Source organism: Tubulanus polymorphus, chromosome 2 (assembly GCF_964204645.1).
Source record: "Tubulanus polymorphus chromosome 2, tnTubPoly1.2, whole genome shotgun sequence".
NCBI classification, from domain to species: Eukaryota; Metazoa; Nemertea; class Palaeonemertea; order Tubulaniformes; family Tubulanidae; genus Tubulanus; species Tubulanus polymorphus.
In genome coordinates, this window is record NC_134026.1 from 25,781,009 (window position 1) to 25,799,597 (window position 18,589).

At 37.5% G+C, this 18,589-nt stretch overlaps 1 protein-coding gene across 2 annotated transcripts in view; it reads right to left on the reverse strand.

Annotated features, from left to right (window-relative positions):
- Positions 1-18,589, reverse strand: part of LOC141900577 (uncharacterized) — a 32,108-nt gene that overhangs the window by 9,806 nt on the left and 3,713 nt on the right. For both annotated transcript variants that reach the window (XM_074787543.1, XM_074787542.1), the window contains exons 2-9: positions 16,329-16,466; positions 15,772-15,891; positions 12,948-13,142; positions 12,204-12,288; positions 9,938-10,032; positions 5,371-5,467; positions 1,122-3,096; positions 115-334 (exon numbers count right to left, since the gene is read on the reverse strand). In XM_074787543.1, coding sequence (XP_074643644.1) covers positions 115-334; positions 1,122-3,096; positions 5,371-5,467; positions 9,938-10,032; positions 12,204-12,288; positions 12,948-13,142; positions 15,772-15,891; positions 16,329-16,466 — 2,925 coding nt within the window. The remainder of the gene's footprint in view (positions 1-114; positions 335-1,121; positions 3,097-5,370; positions 5,468-9,937; positions 10,033-12,203; positions 12,289-12,947; positions 13,143-15,771; positions 15,892-16,328; positions 16,467-18,589) is intronic.

An 18,589-nucleotide genomic window follows, 5' to 3' on the forward strand; every position in this document is an offset into this window, starting at 1 on the left:
TTGTGCTCGATAATAGCACATCATATGCATCTGTTCTAGATTCATTTACTAGAATATCATACTCGCTACGATGATATGATATGACATGCCATGTACTGTAGATAGAAGTGATACCTTTTGACTGGCTAGTTGTAGAGATTGTTTGAAGTGTTGGTTGACAGCGGCTGCGGCTGCTGCTGATTCCGTTAACACACGTTTACGTTCTAAACGTTCGCGTTCATCTCTTTCTGCGCGTTCTCTTTCTTTGCGTTCGAGTTGTTCTCTTTCTCTATCGCGTTCAGCTCGTTCTCGTTCTACGCGTTCCAGTTGGGCTTTCTCGCGATCTTTTCTTTCCCTACAAAAATGTCTGTACATTACTACTACGGCGACATTAGTATCCGATCAATTATCCGCATTATCAGACAGAAGACAGAAATGTTCACTAATGCGTCATATATCTGTGAATAAGAATATACAAAATGTCTAGCATACACTGTGTATGAGTACATCCGCCAATAAGAGATGAGAGTAGTGTGTATACACAACATACACAATAGCTTGGCTATTAGAAATTTAGGTCAACACTAGTAACACAATACAGGCTATATACAGGGACCTACTAAAATTAGATTAGCATAACAATTACACTGTAACCACAAACATTATGTGGCCATACCTGCCCGATTTTGCCTAAGTGGGATGTTCTACATCTAAGATAAATTCCTTCAAGGTATTCATTTACTACCATGTATATAATCAAGACTTAATAATATTCCAAGCAAGACGCGGATGAGCTGATGAAAATTACATATGTGGATGCTGGTTGTAGAAGGTCATACACTGGATGCCGTATCACCATAGCAACCAAGCCTCATTATGTAGGCAGCTAATGTAACATCTATCTACATGACACTTAGTCAGTTGGAAAACTAGTGACATATACCTATTCAGGCATACTTAGGAATGCAGTACTTGAAGCCATTTCTAACCTATGCGCATAAGAAAAACTTGTTGACCTTCGTTCAATTTGTTTTCACACTACAGACGCAGCAAACTGGTTCAAAAATATCCAGACGAAAAACCTTAGTGGTCTAATAAGACACTAAATTTATATTTAGAATTCATTAGATAAATGGTCTTACCTTTCAACGCGATCTCGTTCAGCATGTTCACGTTCTAAGCGCTCTCGTTCAGCACGCTCTCGTAATAAGTTCACTGGTATATCCCTTAATAGTTCGTCCTGGTATTGTGCTAACATCCACGCAGGCGGTACTGGAATGGCCGGGTATTTTTGTTGCCATAGCAATTCTAACTGCGGCAATGTGACGTTACCGGGCAACGAATAAGAAAGCACATGTTGTGGAGGTTGCTGTAACAAATGGGCGGCAGGATACCCGAATGAGGCTTGTTGTAAAGCTGCCAGGCCCCTCGGGTCTAACGTATGCTGCATGTGCGGGCTCATCGGACCCAGCTGATGTTTATAATGTAAAGGCGTCAGCATTGACTGCGATTGTTGATGAGATGCAGTAATGTGTGATGTTAGTCCATGATGACTGGCCGCTATAGGTGTATGCACTGTAGGATAAGAAGATGACGGTTGAGCAGTGGGAGCTGCCGTTCCTGAATGCGTCGTCGAATGATGTTGCATCATGATGTGCTGAAGCGAATTGATCCGTCGTACTTCGGAATCTTTCTTCAACAACTCCGGATCGCGATAAACTTGTATCGGTTCGTTTTTATCGAACACTAACGGACTCGACGAAGTGTCTTCTTTCCTGTGAACATCTTCCGTAGTATGAACGCTAACCGAACGTTTGTCGTCGCTCGCGCGCGAAGAAACGCTTTGTCGTGAACTCGATCGTTCCTCTCCGAGTTCGGCGTGTACACTAGAACTCACACTGATCGGCGTTCCTGAAGTGCGTTCTGGATGCCGCGTATCGGAACAATGTTGGGATAAGGTACAACCTTCGGTCAGCGATAGCCCTTGACTATCGACGGGTCGGTATTCGGACGCTACTTTTAAACTATCGACTGAAGATGTCGATGATATAGAAACTGTGCGTTTATCGTCGGCGCTACCGTTATTATTAAATTTACGGAACTGTTTCGCAATTTGGTCAGTTACTGAATGATTAACGTTTATATTCGCCGAAAGACTTTCACTGGCCGGCAACGGTTTATCTTTCACCAAATTTTCTGAGAGCAAATGTAATTTCTTAAAGTGCATATTTTCGTCGCTTGTAGCTTGTTGATTCCTGTTCATACTCTCTGACTCGACAGTCTTCAATTTCTGCTGTACGATACATTCCCGACGCACAGATTCAACTATACTATCCACTAAACTTTCATGCGCTTTATCATCGGAATCAGACTCAGTTGCGTCTTTTTTTAATGATTCACTATTTACTTCAACTTTACTATCTGAATTCACAACGCCGCTATTACAGGAATCAGTTGTGGAAGTAGATGCCACAGATTTTATTGCTTCTTCTGTTGAATTCCCGCAATGTTTGCTTTTCTTAGAATTTTCAGTCTTTTTCCTGAAACTTTTCAATGTTTTATTTTGCAGGTTGTTGGTTTTATTCGTATGTTTGCTGTCTTTTTTCCTGTGTTCAGACTTCTTCACGCTCTGACTAATGACGGAAATGTTATTTACTGGTGGTTCAGATGGTTCTGACTTTGGCACATTGACAACACCAGAGTTATCACTAACAGAACTTGGCACATCAGATTGAACGGAATTAACTGTTTCGGTTTTATCGACTACCAGGTCAGGTGATATACTCTCTACTGGTGAAGATAACAGTGCCTTTTTGACAGATTTGGCCTTCTTACTTCTACTACTTCTTTCTTTTGGAGGGTCCCTTTTATTATCTTTTACTGGTACTGGTTTAGCTGTAGCTAATTTCTCCTTTCTAAACACAGGTTGGTCAACTGGTTTTGGTGATATCTCTCTTTTCTCTGGTTTTAGAACCGTTATTTTGTCCGACTTCGGTTTCTTATTTGCTAATGGTAACGTGCTTTTCGTATCCTCTGTAAGCGGAGGTAGGGTCTCTGTTTTCCGTTTTCTATGCTCCTTAATAGATGGTTTTAGTTTTGTCCTCTCTGATACTCTTTCTGCAATATAGAAATTATACAGGATGATAAAATCAGAATAAACCATTCGAGCATCAATAAAAATCTAGTATTACAAACCAAAGACAGTTCTTAAGAGCTGCTTAAAAGGACTTATTCTCTTTCAAACCTTCAAGGACTCTAGAATTGGCAAACCCATAATTACTCAGTCTGGCCAGCTAATTAGTGATTGATGTCATTCTTCGAGATACACCAAAAGCGATACACCAGACAAGATAAATCGATAAATCGATGTGTGCTCACTATAATACCCCAAGCAAATTTATTTTGTATATATGCTATTGACATTCTTACATACACCTACAGGAGAGGTGGAATAAACTCGGAACTCTTTGTCAATTTATGCATGCATAAATGCCCCCGCAATATGATCGACATGGAGCTTTAAGTTGCTTTGACAATAGTGCTAGACGCGTATAATTCAAATGCGCCCGGAGAAGCCGCTCTTTTGAATTCAACCAATATCAACGCAACTGAATTGAATCATAACTAGATTTTGAATCCTGTTATTTGTTGTATGGACTTCTTATCCAAATCTTCATACAGCCAGAGATAACTTAAAATATTATGGATAATAACGAGGTTATAAATGACTTGAAAACTGAATTCATATGGAAATATATATTCTGCCAAACAATATATTACAAAAAAAATTCATCATGTAACAGATTGGATAGTTATTGCCGTGACAAATTACTGACAATCTTGATAGACATAAAAATTACCATTCATCTTATGATTATCAGGTAGTGGTTTTTATGAAGAGTTTGTACAGTTCTTAATTTCCAAATGTTTAGGGGCTTTGCTTTACTGATTCACAATGAATGAATGCACCTATGATAAACAAGTCCTGAACTTACAGGCCACAGAAATATCTCTATAGAACCAGGTGACAAAAAGCCTAGAATAAAAACATTTCTTCATTGCCAAATAAGGAAAGAGAAGGAGCGAAAGAGTACACTTCGGTTGACTGATTCACCAAGTCTATAAACTCGTCTCACACCATACAGTCTATTGACATAAATAAATAGGAAATGTTGAACAAACAATGGCAGATACCATTTCATTTCACTAACCAGATAACGCATGAGCTTTGATATTAGAATTCTAAGCGCGCATTGACAATTATCGAACAAATACATGATATCAGTATTATTCAACTGGTTCAATATAATTTGAATTTACATGCCATCCGAAAATACCATGAGAGTTGTACTGCTGGCTTCTACGTAGTAGAAAAAGCTACGGCAAACAAAAAAGGCCTATTCAGAGAGGCTATTATCACGCATAAACAGCGTTCTAAATCGATCCATTTCCTTTCTAAGTATTCATTAATAATAGATGACATCGTATTCAGACATGAATGACATGTATCCATGGCAACTACTAGTTTTTTTTCAATTGCTGTCATTTCTGAGAAATGAACGGGTTTGATATTACACGCAGTTGAAATAAGAAACCTCCTACTAAATATATATATATACATATATGTATTGCTATATCCAAGGCCTGAAGCAATATGAAAAAAGGCCGAGCACCTGAGGCAATATATACATACATACGCATATCAGGGAAAAATAATTTCTAACACAGTTCCACTATCTAGTGGTTCTTATTTTCTCATTACCAAAGGGATAAGTTATCAATATGTAATGAGTCTCATCTATTTACTATCATCAATTAATAATTTTCACTAGTTGCTAGGTAGGTGTAAAGTTCACCTGTACACAATACATACAATGAGACATTCATATATGTGAATATACAATTAGAATATCTATGGTTTATCAAGACCTCGACAATTTATCACAATATCGAGACCATATGCCGATAACGCATAAATGTACCAGATGTACATACTTAGACCTACTACACGTTCTACATGTACAAACATATATTTATAAATTTTGTCATATCTAATGGCTTATTTGAATCGCAAAATGATCTAATATCATCACATATTTTCAGCGCTATTTAAGCTATACTTAAATGTTTTCACCTGAATATCATTAAGATATTTTTCATATGTTTCACCTACAAGTTCTTCCTATCGAATCAATCTCCCAGTTACTGGATTGTCTACAGCTAATGGTTTATTCCTCGGGCAATAATCAATCCTATGTGAAATCTCTCTTACGTGTCACACCCATTGAATGATACAAATAACAATCTACATCGTTATTTATACCCTATATAAACATATCGTTAGAAATTCTGATTCAGCAGTTTCAAAATTTGATTAATAATGATACTAACCCTTTGAAGAAACTTGTGGTTGTTTGACTTGCAAACGTCTCGGTGGTCTGTAGTGTCCGACGTTGATTGGACTTGAACCTCGATTTCGTGCTGCTGCCTATAAAACAGATAAAGGTCCGATAAGAATTCTGCTGACGACAACAATGACACACACACACACACACACATGTAGATAGCGCCTGAGGTCAAGGTCAAGTTCTATCACATTAGGACCCGCCACGCGGTATTCATTGATGAACGTGACAATGGTATTGCCTCACTATGCTTGGTTACAATAAAACGAATGGTATGGACATAACTTGCACTAGAAACATATGATTACATAGATTGTCTTGGAGAAAATCAGAAAGCACTTTGTTGATTATCAATCCTTGCCGCAGGCTGGTGCCTATCCTCAGAATACCCGAGATAATTTCAAACTACACCACGCATATACAATGAATACATTGAACAACCGGTTTACAACTTCAATCCTTGTCAGGTGAAGTTAACATTTAACAATTTTTACGCTCGCAGGGGAGGCAGGTTGTTTGAATTCTATTTTAGTCTGGAACTGCGCGACATTTTCAAATGGATGTTTTCTGACGATCACAGCACTTATTACAACCACGGAAAACCGAGACCGAAATTAAATTCGAACTTGTCATCATTACTTGTCACCAATGACGCGATATATTCTCAAAAATGTACACGTGTGTATCGTTAACGCCTCAATTAATTCCACGGACTGAAATCCTTAAAATAAATCTAAAACATGATATGCGTAGAAATATATCGAAACATATAATCACAATCTAAAACATGACGCAAAATGAATAAAAAATAATATCAAAATCTAAAACTGGAGAACGCATGAATATTTGATGACAAATTATAGTAAACTATCAAAACACAAGACGTCAGCTTTGTAAAATGATAGAGCCTACCTTGTTATAAATAGTAATGAAGCCGGTGTGTAAAATATTTTTCACACGAAATATATATCACGCATATTTCCAGTATACGGGTTCGGATATTAATGCCGCCGAGTAACAAACAAACCGTGAGTCTAGAATTTAACCTTGGGACTAGTTACACTTCATTATTCAACATTAATAATCAGATATAGTCATAATAACGAGACTGTAAGCAATACAAATGAAATATTCATTTCCATGCGAAAAGCTGCCTCGTTAACATATGAAAGGTTAATAGGAATTGCACTTTTGGATATAAGTAGACAAATAATAATCTTGGCTAGATAACTGTGGGATTTATTGTCAACACCATCAATAGCCTGACCTGAATGTATGAACACAATACATTTACATTTAATAGTGTGCATATGCTTCATGGAAATAGGAAATTTAATTATCATACAGAGAATGACTGTTATAAATAGAGATCTATAAAATAGCAGGTTTTTATTATGATGAAAGCGGATTCAACTGTGAGCAACGACCAATCATCACAAATCCCATACACGCATTGCTGGCCACGACAGGTATTCATACAATCAAACTATTTCTGACCCGACCACTAGTTTCATGTTCACCAATAAAAATAGATACCATAATGCATGGAGTTAAAGAAGAACGCAAAACTTCGAATACGTTTCTGAATAGAGCTTTTGACTCATAAACATTAAGTCATAAATATTAAAACTTACACTGAGTTTCTATCAATAATCTTAAGATTTATCTAAAAATGCTGGGCGACTTATAAACAGCATTTTCATCTGAAGAATAAAACCCACAATCAAAGAAAAACTGTAAGAGGATTTTGACGTCAATTCAAATGAGCCATTTTCAAAAGTTTTAGAAAATGGCTCATGAGCATTTGAGTTGAAAAGTAAAAATCCTCTCACTTTTTTTCTTTGATCGCTCGTTATATTTTTCAGTTGAATTAGACAGTCACTCGTCTATGAAAAGAGCATTTTCTATGTCTGCTAACGGAAATCGACCCCAAAACTATTAAATGGACAAGCGCAACCAGATGACCTTGACCTTCCATGCAGCAGGCACATGCTTTTCTGAACAGTCCCGCTGCAAATAATCTCAGTCTGCGGGGTTTCATTCGTCATCGGCAGAAATAATTCCCTCCACGTATTCAATCCGAGCAACCAATTTCTCCAGCTTCCTTAGCGAATATTTGTAACCATGGAAACATACTCGTTCTTACGGGTGTTTATTACTCCAGCGGAGAATGTATGCAATCACATTTTACACTGCGATCAACAATCTCATCCCTTCATCCATAAAATAAATGAATGATATGAGGAAGCCTTCAATCAAAATCTACAACACACTCATTTCGACCAATGTCTACTAGTACTACAAATATTATTTTCATGTATGTCGAAGACCTTTTTTTAGAACATTTCTGGTCAAACATTTATTTCATAGTTACCTTTTATCTTAAGCAAATGTTAACATCAAATCCAGATTATATGTTTATCAATACTGCCACGAACTTCACTTAAAGCTATTTCACGTTCTCAAATCTGACCCGATGTGATAGATCTATATCAAGCCTAAAACTAGCTATACATTCAAAATCTAACCTATATTCAATATTGCACATGATTAACTTCCTTGTGCTATCGTATAAAAAATAGGTAAAAAAGATATAGTAAACCTGTAATCTTGATTTCAACATATTGAAACTGAAAGTGTAATAATTACCTAAGTGCGCAATCAACAAAGAGGTAACCGTCCTTTTTTACTATTTCGCAATCCAACGACAAATATCAATTTATCCATTCCATTTTGTCAAATCCCTGGACGAACGTTTTGATACAATCGGTGGGGCAACAATCCCGAATCTTTTGGGAGATCCACTCCTTCACTTCACGTTTAGACGCAAACAATAGTACTTGTGTAGTATACTTGGAATATAGTTGATATACACTATGGCTGGTAGTAAAGCTAACCACCATTCCGCGCAAATGAGTCATGCGGTTGTTGATAGTGTTGTGTTGGCGGCTGGCTGAACTTACTGTTACCCATAGTCATAAATCTACGCACCACATGGCAGAAACAGGTCAGAACAACACTTGATATCATATCAGTTAGAAAGAGTACACACACCAATCTTTATTATTAGAAACCGGAACTTGGCCTTTATATTTCGAGTGGAAAACTATTCATCTATGATCTTTTTTAAATGTACACGTGATCAGGTACAAAGGCGTGGAGCCTTGGAACAATCCTATGAATTTGAATCCAATAATCAACAGCTAAAACATACATACGCAGCTGCTATATTGAAATATAATTATATCATGCAACATATTTGAGCATATGGGATTCTTCCAAGGTCATTCAGGAATATGTAAGTCATGACCCAGCTGCTTAGGGGTTCCTCGATGAGAATCGTACCTATAATCATTTTTAAATGATATTGTTTTGACTACGGCAGAATAGACTTTTCTAATTCAAGTCTGTTCGCAATTCCGCACGGTAATTTTGCGAAGGTTATGTAATTTTTTTCATATACTCCAAAACAATTAAATGCACAGACTCTTCTAACAACATTATTTCTATCTGACCCATATGACATGTATTTTATTTATTACAGGCTAAGTTGGAATGTGCGTAAAAAAGCTACTGACTATGAAAAAAAAACAACACTATACAACAAATGTTGCTGCGCGCATATATCACACCACACAGATAGAGAGCTCAGTGCTCGGGTTCTCTGACTAGATAGTTCTTAGAAATTACTTTTTATACCATCATGGTTTTTATGGTGGCTGATTTTCAACCTCATTGCCATCATGTGGTTTAAGCGCTTGGATCATTAGTTTTTGTTTACTGGTTGAAACAGGTATCTTAGGTTTGCAGGTAACCTTTGCCTTTTTGTCCCCGTAGGAAAATTCACCGACTTATATATTCCCTGCTTTTTCCACTTTTCTATTTCAACTATTTTGTGTTTCATTATCTATAGCTCATAATATAACACTTAGTCATCTATTATTAATGTACGCGATATAATCAGTACAATCATCATTCAACAGCCATTCATCTAGGGCATATGTAATGCCAGACATACATATAAATATAATCAGACAAAAAATGGATGACATTCAAAACATGAAATATCAATAGCTGCATGTGCGTAATACAACAGACAGTCCCCAGGGTCTGTTTTAACAGACAATGTGCACTTATTGTCTGCATTCTTCTTCAAAGTTATAAATGAAGTCCTACTAGGTACACCTCAGGTAGCCTTACAAAAACATGATTGAAATGCCCTTTAATTATCTGCGCACTATAATTGCCATTATCGTAGATAATATTCATTGCGTGGACCCACCCTGTTATTCACTTCTAAAGGTATTTATCATGCGTGCAATTTGACCCCTGAATAATCTGACCTCGGTCAAGCATTTGCGCGCGCATGTAGAAGCAGCTTTCACTATGCGGATAGTACAATAAATTATTTGAAGAGTAATGAACCTTATCAAATACTAACAGCTGTGCGTATGGGTTTACAATAGTTTACAAAATGTGCCACTTCTCACATCATCAAAACACACATAAACTGAAGTGAAATCGTGTTGTTTACGATATTGAAAGTAACTTACTGTATTTGAGGTCGTAGAAGAAGTGTTTCGGCTATTACAAGATCTACGTCGAGGAGCTATTCCAACATCTATACCCTTCAATATTGAATCGACCACTGAAATATATAATAATGGATCTAAGTTATCATCGCTGTCATTTTTTTTCTCACCGAAACTTATCCGTTTCGGCAGTAAATACTTTGACCCCATCGCGTCAATGCGGGGTAAAATGCCGACACGGCAATAAACTGTCTGCTACGACAATGCCGATAATCTGCAAGCAAAAGTGACATTATATTATTCGGGTAACAAAGAATGAAGTCATCATTGCTGCATGACTTATCCTCAAACAACATGACTCATGAAAGACTCACTCACCCGTCTGCTACAACCTGCAGGATAAGAGAGATGAGACGATTGTTAGTATTTCCACACCACTCTGCACCGGAGAGAGCGAGAATAGACACCGCTGCGTAAGAACTCTTTAAATTGCCTCTAATACGATCAATATGATAGTCTACCCGATTTCAGACTAACAACACGGCTGATCTGCGCACATCACATAAAGGAAGATGATGCTCGCCGATCTACACACATCGAACAAGGTGAATGCTTTCGACATTGCTTCCACATTCCGTAGAAAAAACAGGTCATTCCGTAAGGCGCATTATGTTTACCATTCTTTGACGTATGGGAGGTTTTCTGGTTGAAATTCAGTCAGTTGATAATAGGATGACCTTTAGCCATTAAATCACTAGTTGTACGCGGCTTAGTCGATTTCACTATACACACAAGGGGTGAGAGGATAAGGTCGTAAAGCAAGTAATTTATGTTCCTTCGTCAGTAGTGTGCTTTACAGATGAATTATGGCACTGACGAGTGAGGAAAGCAGTTGCCATAGAAACAGAGTATTACAACTGCCATGGAGTGGTTAGAAAGGTTCAGAAAATGACACGAAAACTTGATGGCACACAACATATTGATAACGAGACATGTAATACATACACTGCTGCACCGACATGCCTCGCATTGATTCCACACAAATGAATGGCACTGATTGGTATATTTTCATTAACATAATGAAGTGTACAACTTCAAAGAGCTTAACATTGTGATTGTATGGAAGAAATACGAGATACCATCATTGCTGGAAGTATACACAACGAATATACCTGCAAAAAGCAATGGTTTGGCAGAATGCCACCATAAACCAGTAGTGTATAAAGGTTGAAGTTACTGATGCTATACTGGATGATGTATGAAAAAGCCAGTTAGAATATATAGATATGTCAAAAGCGCTGTTCAAAATATTTTCCTCGTGGCAGTGCATGTTTACATGTTACAAGTAAACAATCCATGGCGACAAAATTCATCCAAAGTGCATAAATAAATTCCACAGACTGTCTAATGAGGCACTCGTTACGTATGTAGTGATGTCCATTTCACTAACTATGAAAATGACATCTAGAATGCGGAGGAACAATGATAGATTAGCTTCTGTGCTGACTCGATGTTGCGTAGTGTCACTGTGAAAAAAATAATGGCCACCGAAGAAACAGATAGAGTTCAGCGAGTAAGCGAATCATTATAACTGAAGGTAAACTAACCATAAACAACACGCATAAATGTTCAATCATTAGGAAAGAGTAGAGTACGTAAGTCATCTTCCAAAAAAAAGATCGCCAATGATACCCATATCTCCTAATCATGAATGACCATACCAGCACACGGTCCTTACTATGCAGTCTCAAATACCACCACTTTATAAAGAAAAATCAACTCAAGCTTGCTTCACGATGCCATATCGTTTTGTCATAATATCATCGGAGATAGGCATATTCAGCCGTTAGTCGACTGCTGGTTGCCCATTACAGGAGCAATACATTTTTCATTGGCTGAAGATTTCTCAACATTAAGGCACATATATCAATGTAACATGGGATAAAAGTACAGCAATATGGGTCTCCCCGAGAGATTAGTCAACAAACTCTGTGAGTTTTGTATGAATCACTGTCAGGATTTTTATGTGAATCAGTCTCTGGTGACGTCCATTGACTGAGGAATGCAAATGATTTTCTGTCAAGTATCCCAAAAGATTAGCATTCTTCCGCAGCAAGACTCTCCTTACAAATGCAATATAATTATATCATCACAACGTAGTGGTGCCAAAATGATTTGATTAAGAGAGAAATGCTATTGAAAGCATTGTGAATGCGACGAAATAAAAACCGGCAACACCGAACTGAACCTAACTGCGTATGATAATAACCAATATAAAGACACTTACCACCATCTCCAATAAGTCGCATCTGAACCAGAGCTGGATCTTCATTATGTTCTTCGAGTACAGTATCATCAACAACAGTCAGTTCCTAAAAGGAGACCACAAAAAGATAAATACAACTGAAGATAAATTGCACTGTTTACCTTTTTATGTCGAGAACTACAAAATCGAGGACAAATCTATAAACTTTTGATGATATGTACTTGATGTACAAACTGTAATGCTTTTGGAGTGTAGTATACAAAAATGAATTATCATTGTTAAATCATTATTAGCAATTCTAACTTTATCATGCTTATGTTATTCGGAAACGCTGTACACGGAATAGTGTTACCAACATCAGAAATCACAACGTTAAAATTATGATATACCTAATCGGCAATATGATACTTTGCCTGGGCGCTGAAAACGACAACTTCTTCCCTTTTCCTTTAATCAATGAAAATACCGAGGGTCGTACTCAATCACCGCCATGACAATTTACCGGTAGTGTTACCATAGTGATTACTGTCACCATGCATGAATTCATAAGGTAAATCTATTGTAGGAATACGTCATACGTTTAGTCGGCCGTATATATGAAAGTATTGGAAGTACTGAACAGTTCCTAATGAATAACCTTTCTGAGAAAGTCAAACATTGTCCGGTCAATTGTCAATTGCGCCGTTAACACTTTCAGAGGCAATGACCTTGAAAATCATTGGGTGCTTAATATGATAATTTCTGCGGAAATACGGAAATACTCACATGCGTGGAATCATTGTACGACTTGATAACAGCTGTGTACCACTGCGTTGTACCTTCGGAACGATAAACCCGCACTCTGAATCCAACTAATACGGTCGGCGTCGTCAATAAGATCTTCTGACCGTCTTGTTCTTCCAGCCAGTTCTGTATTGCCCGCTGCGTGTCCTGATTCGTTAGCGTGCGCACGTCTTCTTCCTGGAAAATAGAACGGCGAAATAAACTAAACGAAAAAAAATCATAGATGTATCTAGCGGCGGTGATGTAAATATAGCGGGTATATACTATAGCGAGAAATCTGATGCAGAAAACAGTGTAATGAAAAACATCAACATGAAAACCATGAATAAGATCTCATACAATCAACGTATAATCATGTACCTAAACCTATATATTTAATAACATATATCAGTGAATATAATAATGACTGTAGACGCGTGGTTTCTAGTGGAGATATTCATTGCGCTGAGCCATGAACGGATGATGATATTGCGCAACTACAGCGTTTCCGCGTGGCGCTCAAGAGGCTGGCTGCTTTGATGTATAATTGAGAATCAATGCGCGTCATATTGATTGAAGCCATCGTAAAAAATACCCGAAACAGTCGAATATCCATCTCTCTCTCTCACGGGCGCGCGAGACGATGAATCTACACGACACAATCAGCTGGAATAAATGAGGTTACCATGGTGATGGTGCAGATCAACAAGTCAGTAAATATTGGCGGCGCCCGGCGACGACGTAGGGCAGCTTCACAGAATTAAAGGCGACACTGCAGATAATCACATCTTCCTTTTACAAATATGTCTCGTTCATAACAGGCCTACACTGAGCACCCGACCTGTTTCTTTATTGTACTATTGTTACAGTTACATTTGAAAGATGGATAGGCTGTCGAAATAAAAAGACTTCTCGACTGCACTTGCCTATGCGATGTCTACCGTCTACCACTCTTTTGGTCTCCATGGTTAGTAGAAATCTTTCCCTTAGTAGATCATACAATGATATTGGATACTCCCATTTGCAAAGCTTCTTCACCCAGAAGTAGCTCAATCTTTAGCCGTACTACAGACAACAAACAAACCCATACTTCACTAGGAAATGGTTATTTTTAGTCGTTTGGAGCCCCTGTTTAACCTGATGTTAGACTCAAGCATGTTAAGGTATCTACATATCACAGATCTGTAGGTATGTTATGTTTACAAATATCCTATGTTTAGATTGCTGCTGCCAGGTATTCTCCACTCATATTTTCTGCACCAACATCAGTAACATCTTTGGGTAAGTTCAATACAGATAAAACGCGGTGTAAAGAAAATTCTCACAGATAAAAAGAGCAGAGATAATGGCAACAGTGTGTGAGAATATAGAGAGAGAGGATCAGCTGAGCAGCTAAGCTATGCATCAGCTGGAGGTGGAAGGATTGAACAGAGATATTTCAGAAAAAAAGAAGCAGCTATATTTTTAGTTGGTAATCACAGGGTACTTCCACTCCCATAACCCAGTGATACACATTTGCCCTTGCCCTTGCCCTGATCAACTGTTTTGTGGGAAGGCGGAATGATTTATATCTCTTAAGCATGCATATGATCGATTCTAGTTTCAGAAGTCAACTAAATAAAGTACTATCAGTCCTACAGGGTTTTCTGTGAAGTGTAACAAAAAGATATAGAGATAAACAAAGCCCACCACAAAATGATGTAATGTTCTATATCAGTACTACTGATCGATGATTGCAGTTAATATGTTTGGCAAAGCTTCAAGAATGTAGAATGGATTACTTCATTAAGGGATAGTATTCTATGAAGAGGTCATACTAGGTAATCAAGTTTCTGAAACTATTTCAGGAGTAAGGATTGAGTTCGGGTTGTCTCTTCCGTGGACTGTTACATGACCTACTGTACTGACAGCAGCTACATCATGCAGGTTATAAACATCAAGCTCATATTCCATTCTAGCCTGAAAGCTTGAGCATGAATAAACATTGAATGATGTTGAGTACAGTGTGAGTCAGTACTGTGTGCGTGAGTCCTGACAACAAAGAGACAACCAGTGAAACATGATTCATACAAGAACCTCTCCTCGATCACACACAAGCCCATCCTTTCGCAATCCATATACCCGGCATATCCTTTTTCAAACCATTACATTCATTTCTTCGCGATTATCAACGTTGGAACCTTATGCATATCTTTGATACGCCAAATCGAGAGACGAATTACCATGGATATACACTATTTCGACACCAACGTCCTTGACTGCAAAGATTGCTTTCGCAAGTTACCATAGCAATGGCTTTTTATGAAGAAGAAAAAGATAAATGGTGCCTGGGACTTGGCAACGAATTGCAGAAACGGTACAGAGAGCTCGTATGAAGAATATAAAAACGGACTTGTCAAAGATAAAGAAAACGAAAGCCTTTTTAAAGCTATGATGGATCATAATATGCATCATTCATTTATATCAAGGCTGAGGAAACTGATAGCATTTGATGTCTGACTCAAGCTGAATTATAGTGAACCTCAGCAATCATCAGACACTAGTCATTGAAAAGAATAACATGTTTGTGCTCATCGAGCATAACCCTCCAGAGGTTTACATTGCTATCATCTTATCTAGAAACAAATTTACAGGCATACTCATGTTGCGTCGAATTCGGAAAGGGTAATGACCTGGAATTGTTGACCAACAACTAGGCTCAAAGATTAGAAATACCATTATTGGACCTGAATAATCTATTAGTTGTAAATTCTTCCCAACAACCAATAGGAGGAGCATCTTATGCGTCTTGAGTTACGTCTTCCGAAAAAGTTTATAATTTCCTTACCTTGAATAATTTGATATCTTGCTCGTCAACGAACTGAAGTCGAGTATTCTGTTCAAAATGTTCAACAGGAATGAGCTTGTTATTCGTAAGACCAGCTTTATCAACAATCACTTTAAAATTCTACAAAAATAATCAACGCATCACACAAATGAAATAATAACTGATCAGAGGACTTAGGGAACACATAAATCTAGATACAGTTGAAGGGTTAGGCAGAGTAGGTCAACAACTGAAAATTGTCTAGTCAAAATTTTCAGGTTTTTTTTCAAATGGGATGACATTAAAAAAAGAGAACATTTTTTTTCTGAAAGGCAAAAGTAGGTTATTTGTAAGCATAATGACAGCCGATTGTCAAAACAAGTCACGCATTGTAGACAGACGTATTAACCATTTAACACAATGGCCTTGACCTTCATATTGCAACACCTCTCTCATGTAAAATAACACGTAAGTGTAAGAGGATACTAGAATTAATAGGTGGCATACGATATATCAGATTTAATCGATTATTCATAACAGTAGCGCGTATCTATTATAGTTAAGAACCAAATACTCACTAGGGCCGGCCAGCAGATTTTCTGTTTCGATTGAACCCACACTAGACTATTCTCGACGACGAAAATTTGGAATATGTTTTCGTTGAGTTTAATCCATTCTCGTCGCGACCAGTCTCTGTCATCGAATTCAACTAATACCTGCAAAGATAAAAATCGTAGGATACGAATAACATAGCGCGACCATGCAATCAAATCATCACGTGCAAACGGACCAGCTGTCTGAGCTGAAGGTTAACAGTTTTGTCGACTGAGTTACTAAAAAATGACACATATATTCATACGGATTCCTTGGCTTATTTATAAAATTGAAACGAGTAGAATAGCTTTTAATTTTTCTACGTAGCCTGTGATTATACAAAAAAATAGCTGAAAAATGTCGGGGAAATAAAGTAACATGAACAAATTTATGAATGTAACAGGCATTAAGGCGCAAAACATTACAATAGAACATTCATCAAAGGCATGGAAACATGGCCCTTCATACATGTTTTTCCACTCTCTTTCTCGGTGACATGAAAAGAGTCTGCAGTACCCAGCACAGTAGCAGTACTGACATAGCAATGTCGATTCCTGGCTGTATTGATTTAGCTCTCAGAAATGAGAAATTTCTGTAGTTATTCCAATGCAAATGGAGTTCCATCAATCTTCAGTAACAAGACAGTGTGTGCTTGATTGCGCTGCCATAATGAGCGAGTATTACTTGGTCACCAGCAGCCGTATGATGTCATCTTAAAGGGGCTGCATTAACCTTTAACTACTGATTTAGACGTGCACTTGAAATTCCCAAATGCCCTTAAGCCTTATGTATACAGACACCACCCAGAAACACTACCTGTGTTCCTCAGTAAACTGGGGTTGAAACATAAAATACAGATGCGAATCTTGCATCTACAGGCAAGCGGCAAAAGTATGAGTTTCCAGATACATGGTGTAGCCTACAGTCTGGAATATGATTCGGATTGTACAACCTTTACTATCCCGGTCCCTTCGTAAGAGATTAGATCAGGGCCATCCATTGATATATGACACTGTAAGACCGGGACCGAATTAGGCCCAACCAAAAACATCGGTCAGGTCAAATCATCACTTGTGAATGCCAACTGGTTTGACATTGTTAAGTATCAAGTGAGTGGTTAACGTTTGATCATGCACACTCTATAGGCACGGGCCCAATTTGACTCGGGTCTGTATGGGCCAAATCGTCTCTGTATGATTGTCGCACATCTGATATGAATTTGAAGATTCAATTTGACATCAATATAGGGATACAAATGATTTTTCTAAAAGAAATAATCGATGATTTGGTCATGTATTGCACAGAGGCTGGAGTATCCCAGTTGCAGAATGGTCAATATTGATTGAATACATGTAGTCATGGATACTAAATACTGGGATTACAGATGATAATGACAGGCTTTTACTCCCATGGAATAGTAGCACTAATAACCTTGATTTAGCAGCTCACCATAGTGCAATAGATTCACATCAAGATGTATATATGCTACAGACAGAAATTTCACACATTGTATATAATCACTATAAAGAATTATATTGATATGAAAACAAATTTACTATTCAAATATATATTTGATAATTCGATTATGAAGATTATCAACTAATTAAAGAATAGTACTATTTAATGAAGCCTTTTTGTATTGTTCTAACAAGAAATGTTCACCCTAAAATCATTCATAATAATCATAATATCAATGATAAAAACGTATTTCAGGCTTAGAAACTTCATCTTCATCAAAAGCTTTGAAGCCTTGTCAAGTTTCGCAAATTGTCAAGTTTCACAAATTGTGAAACTTCTATCAAATAGGACTGTAATATATCTGTTCTTTCCTTAACAATCGCCATGCAAGAGAGGAAAATAGTTTACTCAAAGAAGGATTTGGCGAACTATTGCATTTTTTTCCTACCAAATGCAGCATTTGAGCAATGGTTCTATCGCAGATAGATCTATATGAATTTCAAATCAATCATTTTCTCCCTCAGCATTCGTAAATAATTGCTTATCATTTGTCTCGGTGAATCTAAAATCTGCTGGAAATGATATTTCCATACAGCGATCTAGCAGTGCATCATGCTGTCAATGCGAGAACCCAATCAATAACTGGCACCGGACTTTATAATACAAGAGACACATAATACATCAGGATTACGTCCCATGCTATAATCATTAATTAGACACGATAAAACAGAGGCTTAATTAATACATGTAGCATTAGTATGCGTTTCGTCTTTATTAAAATGAAATA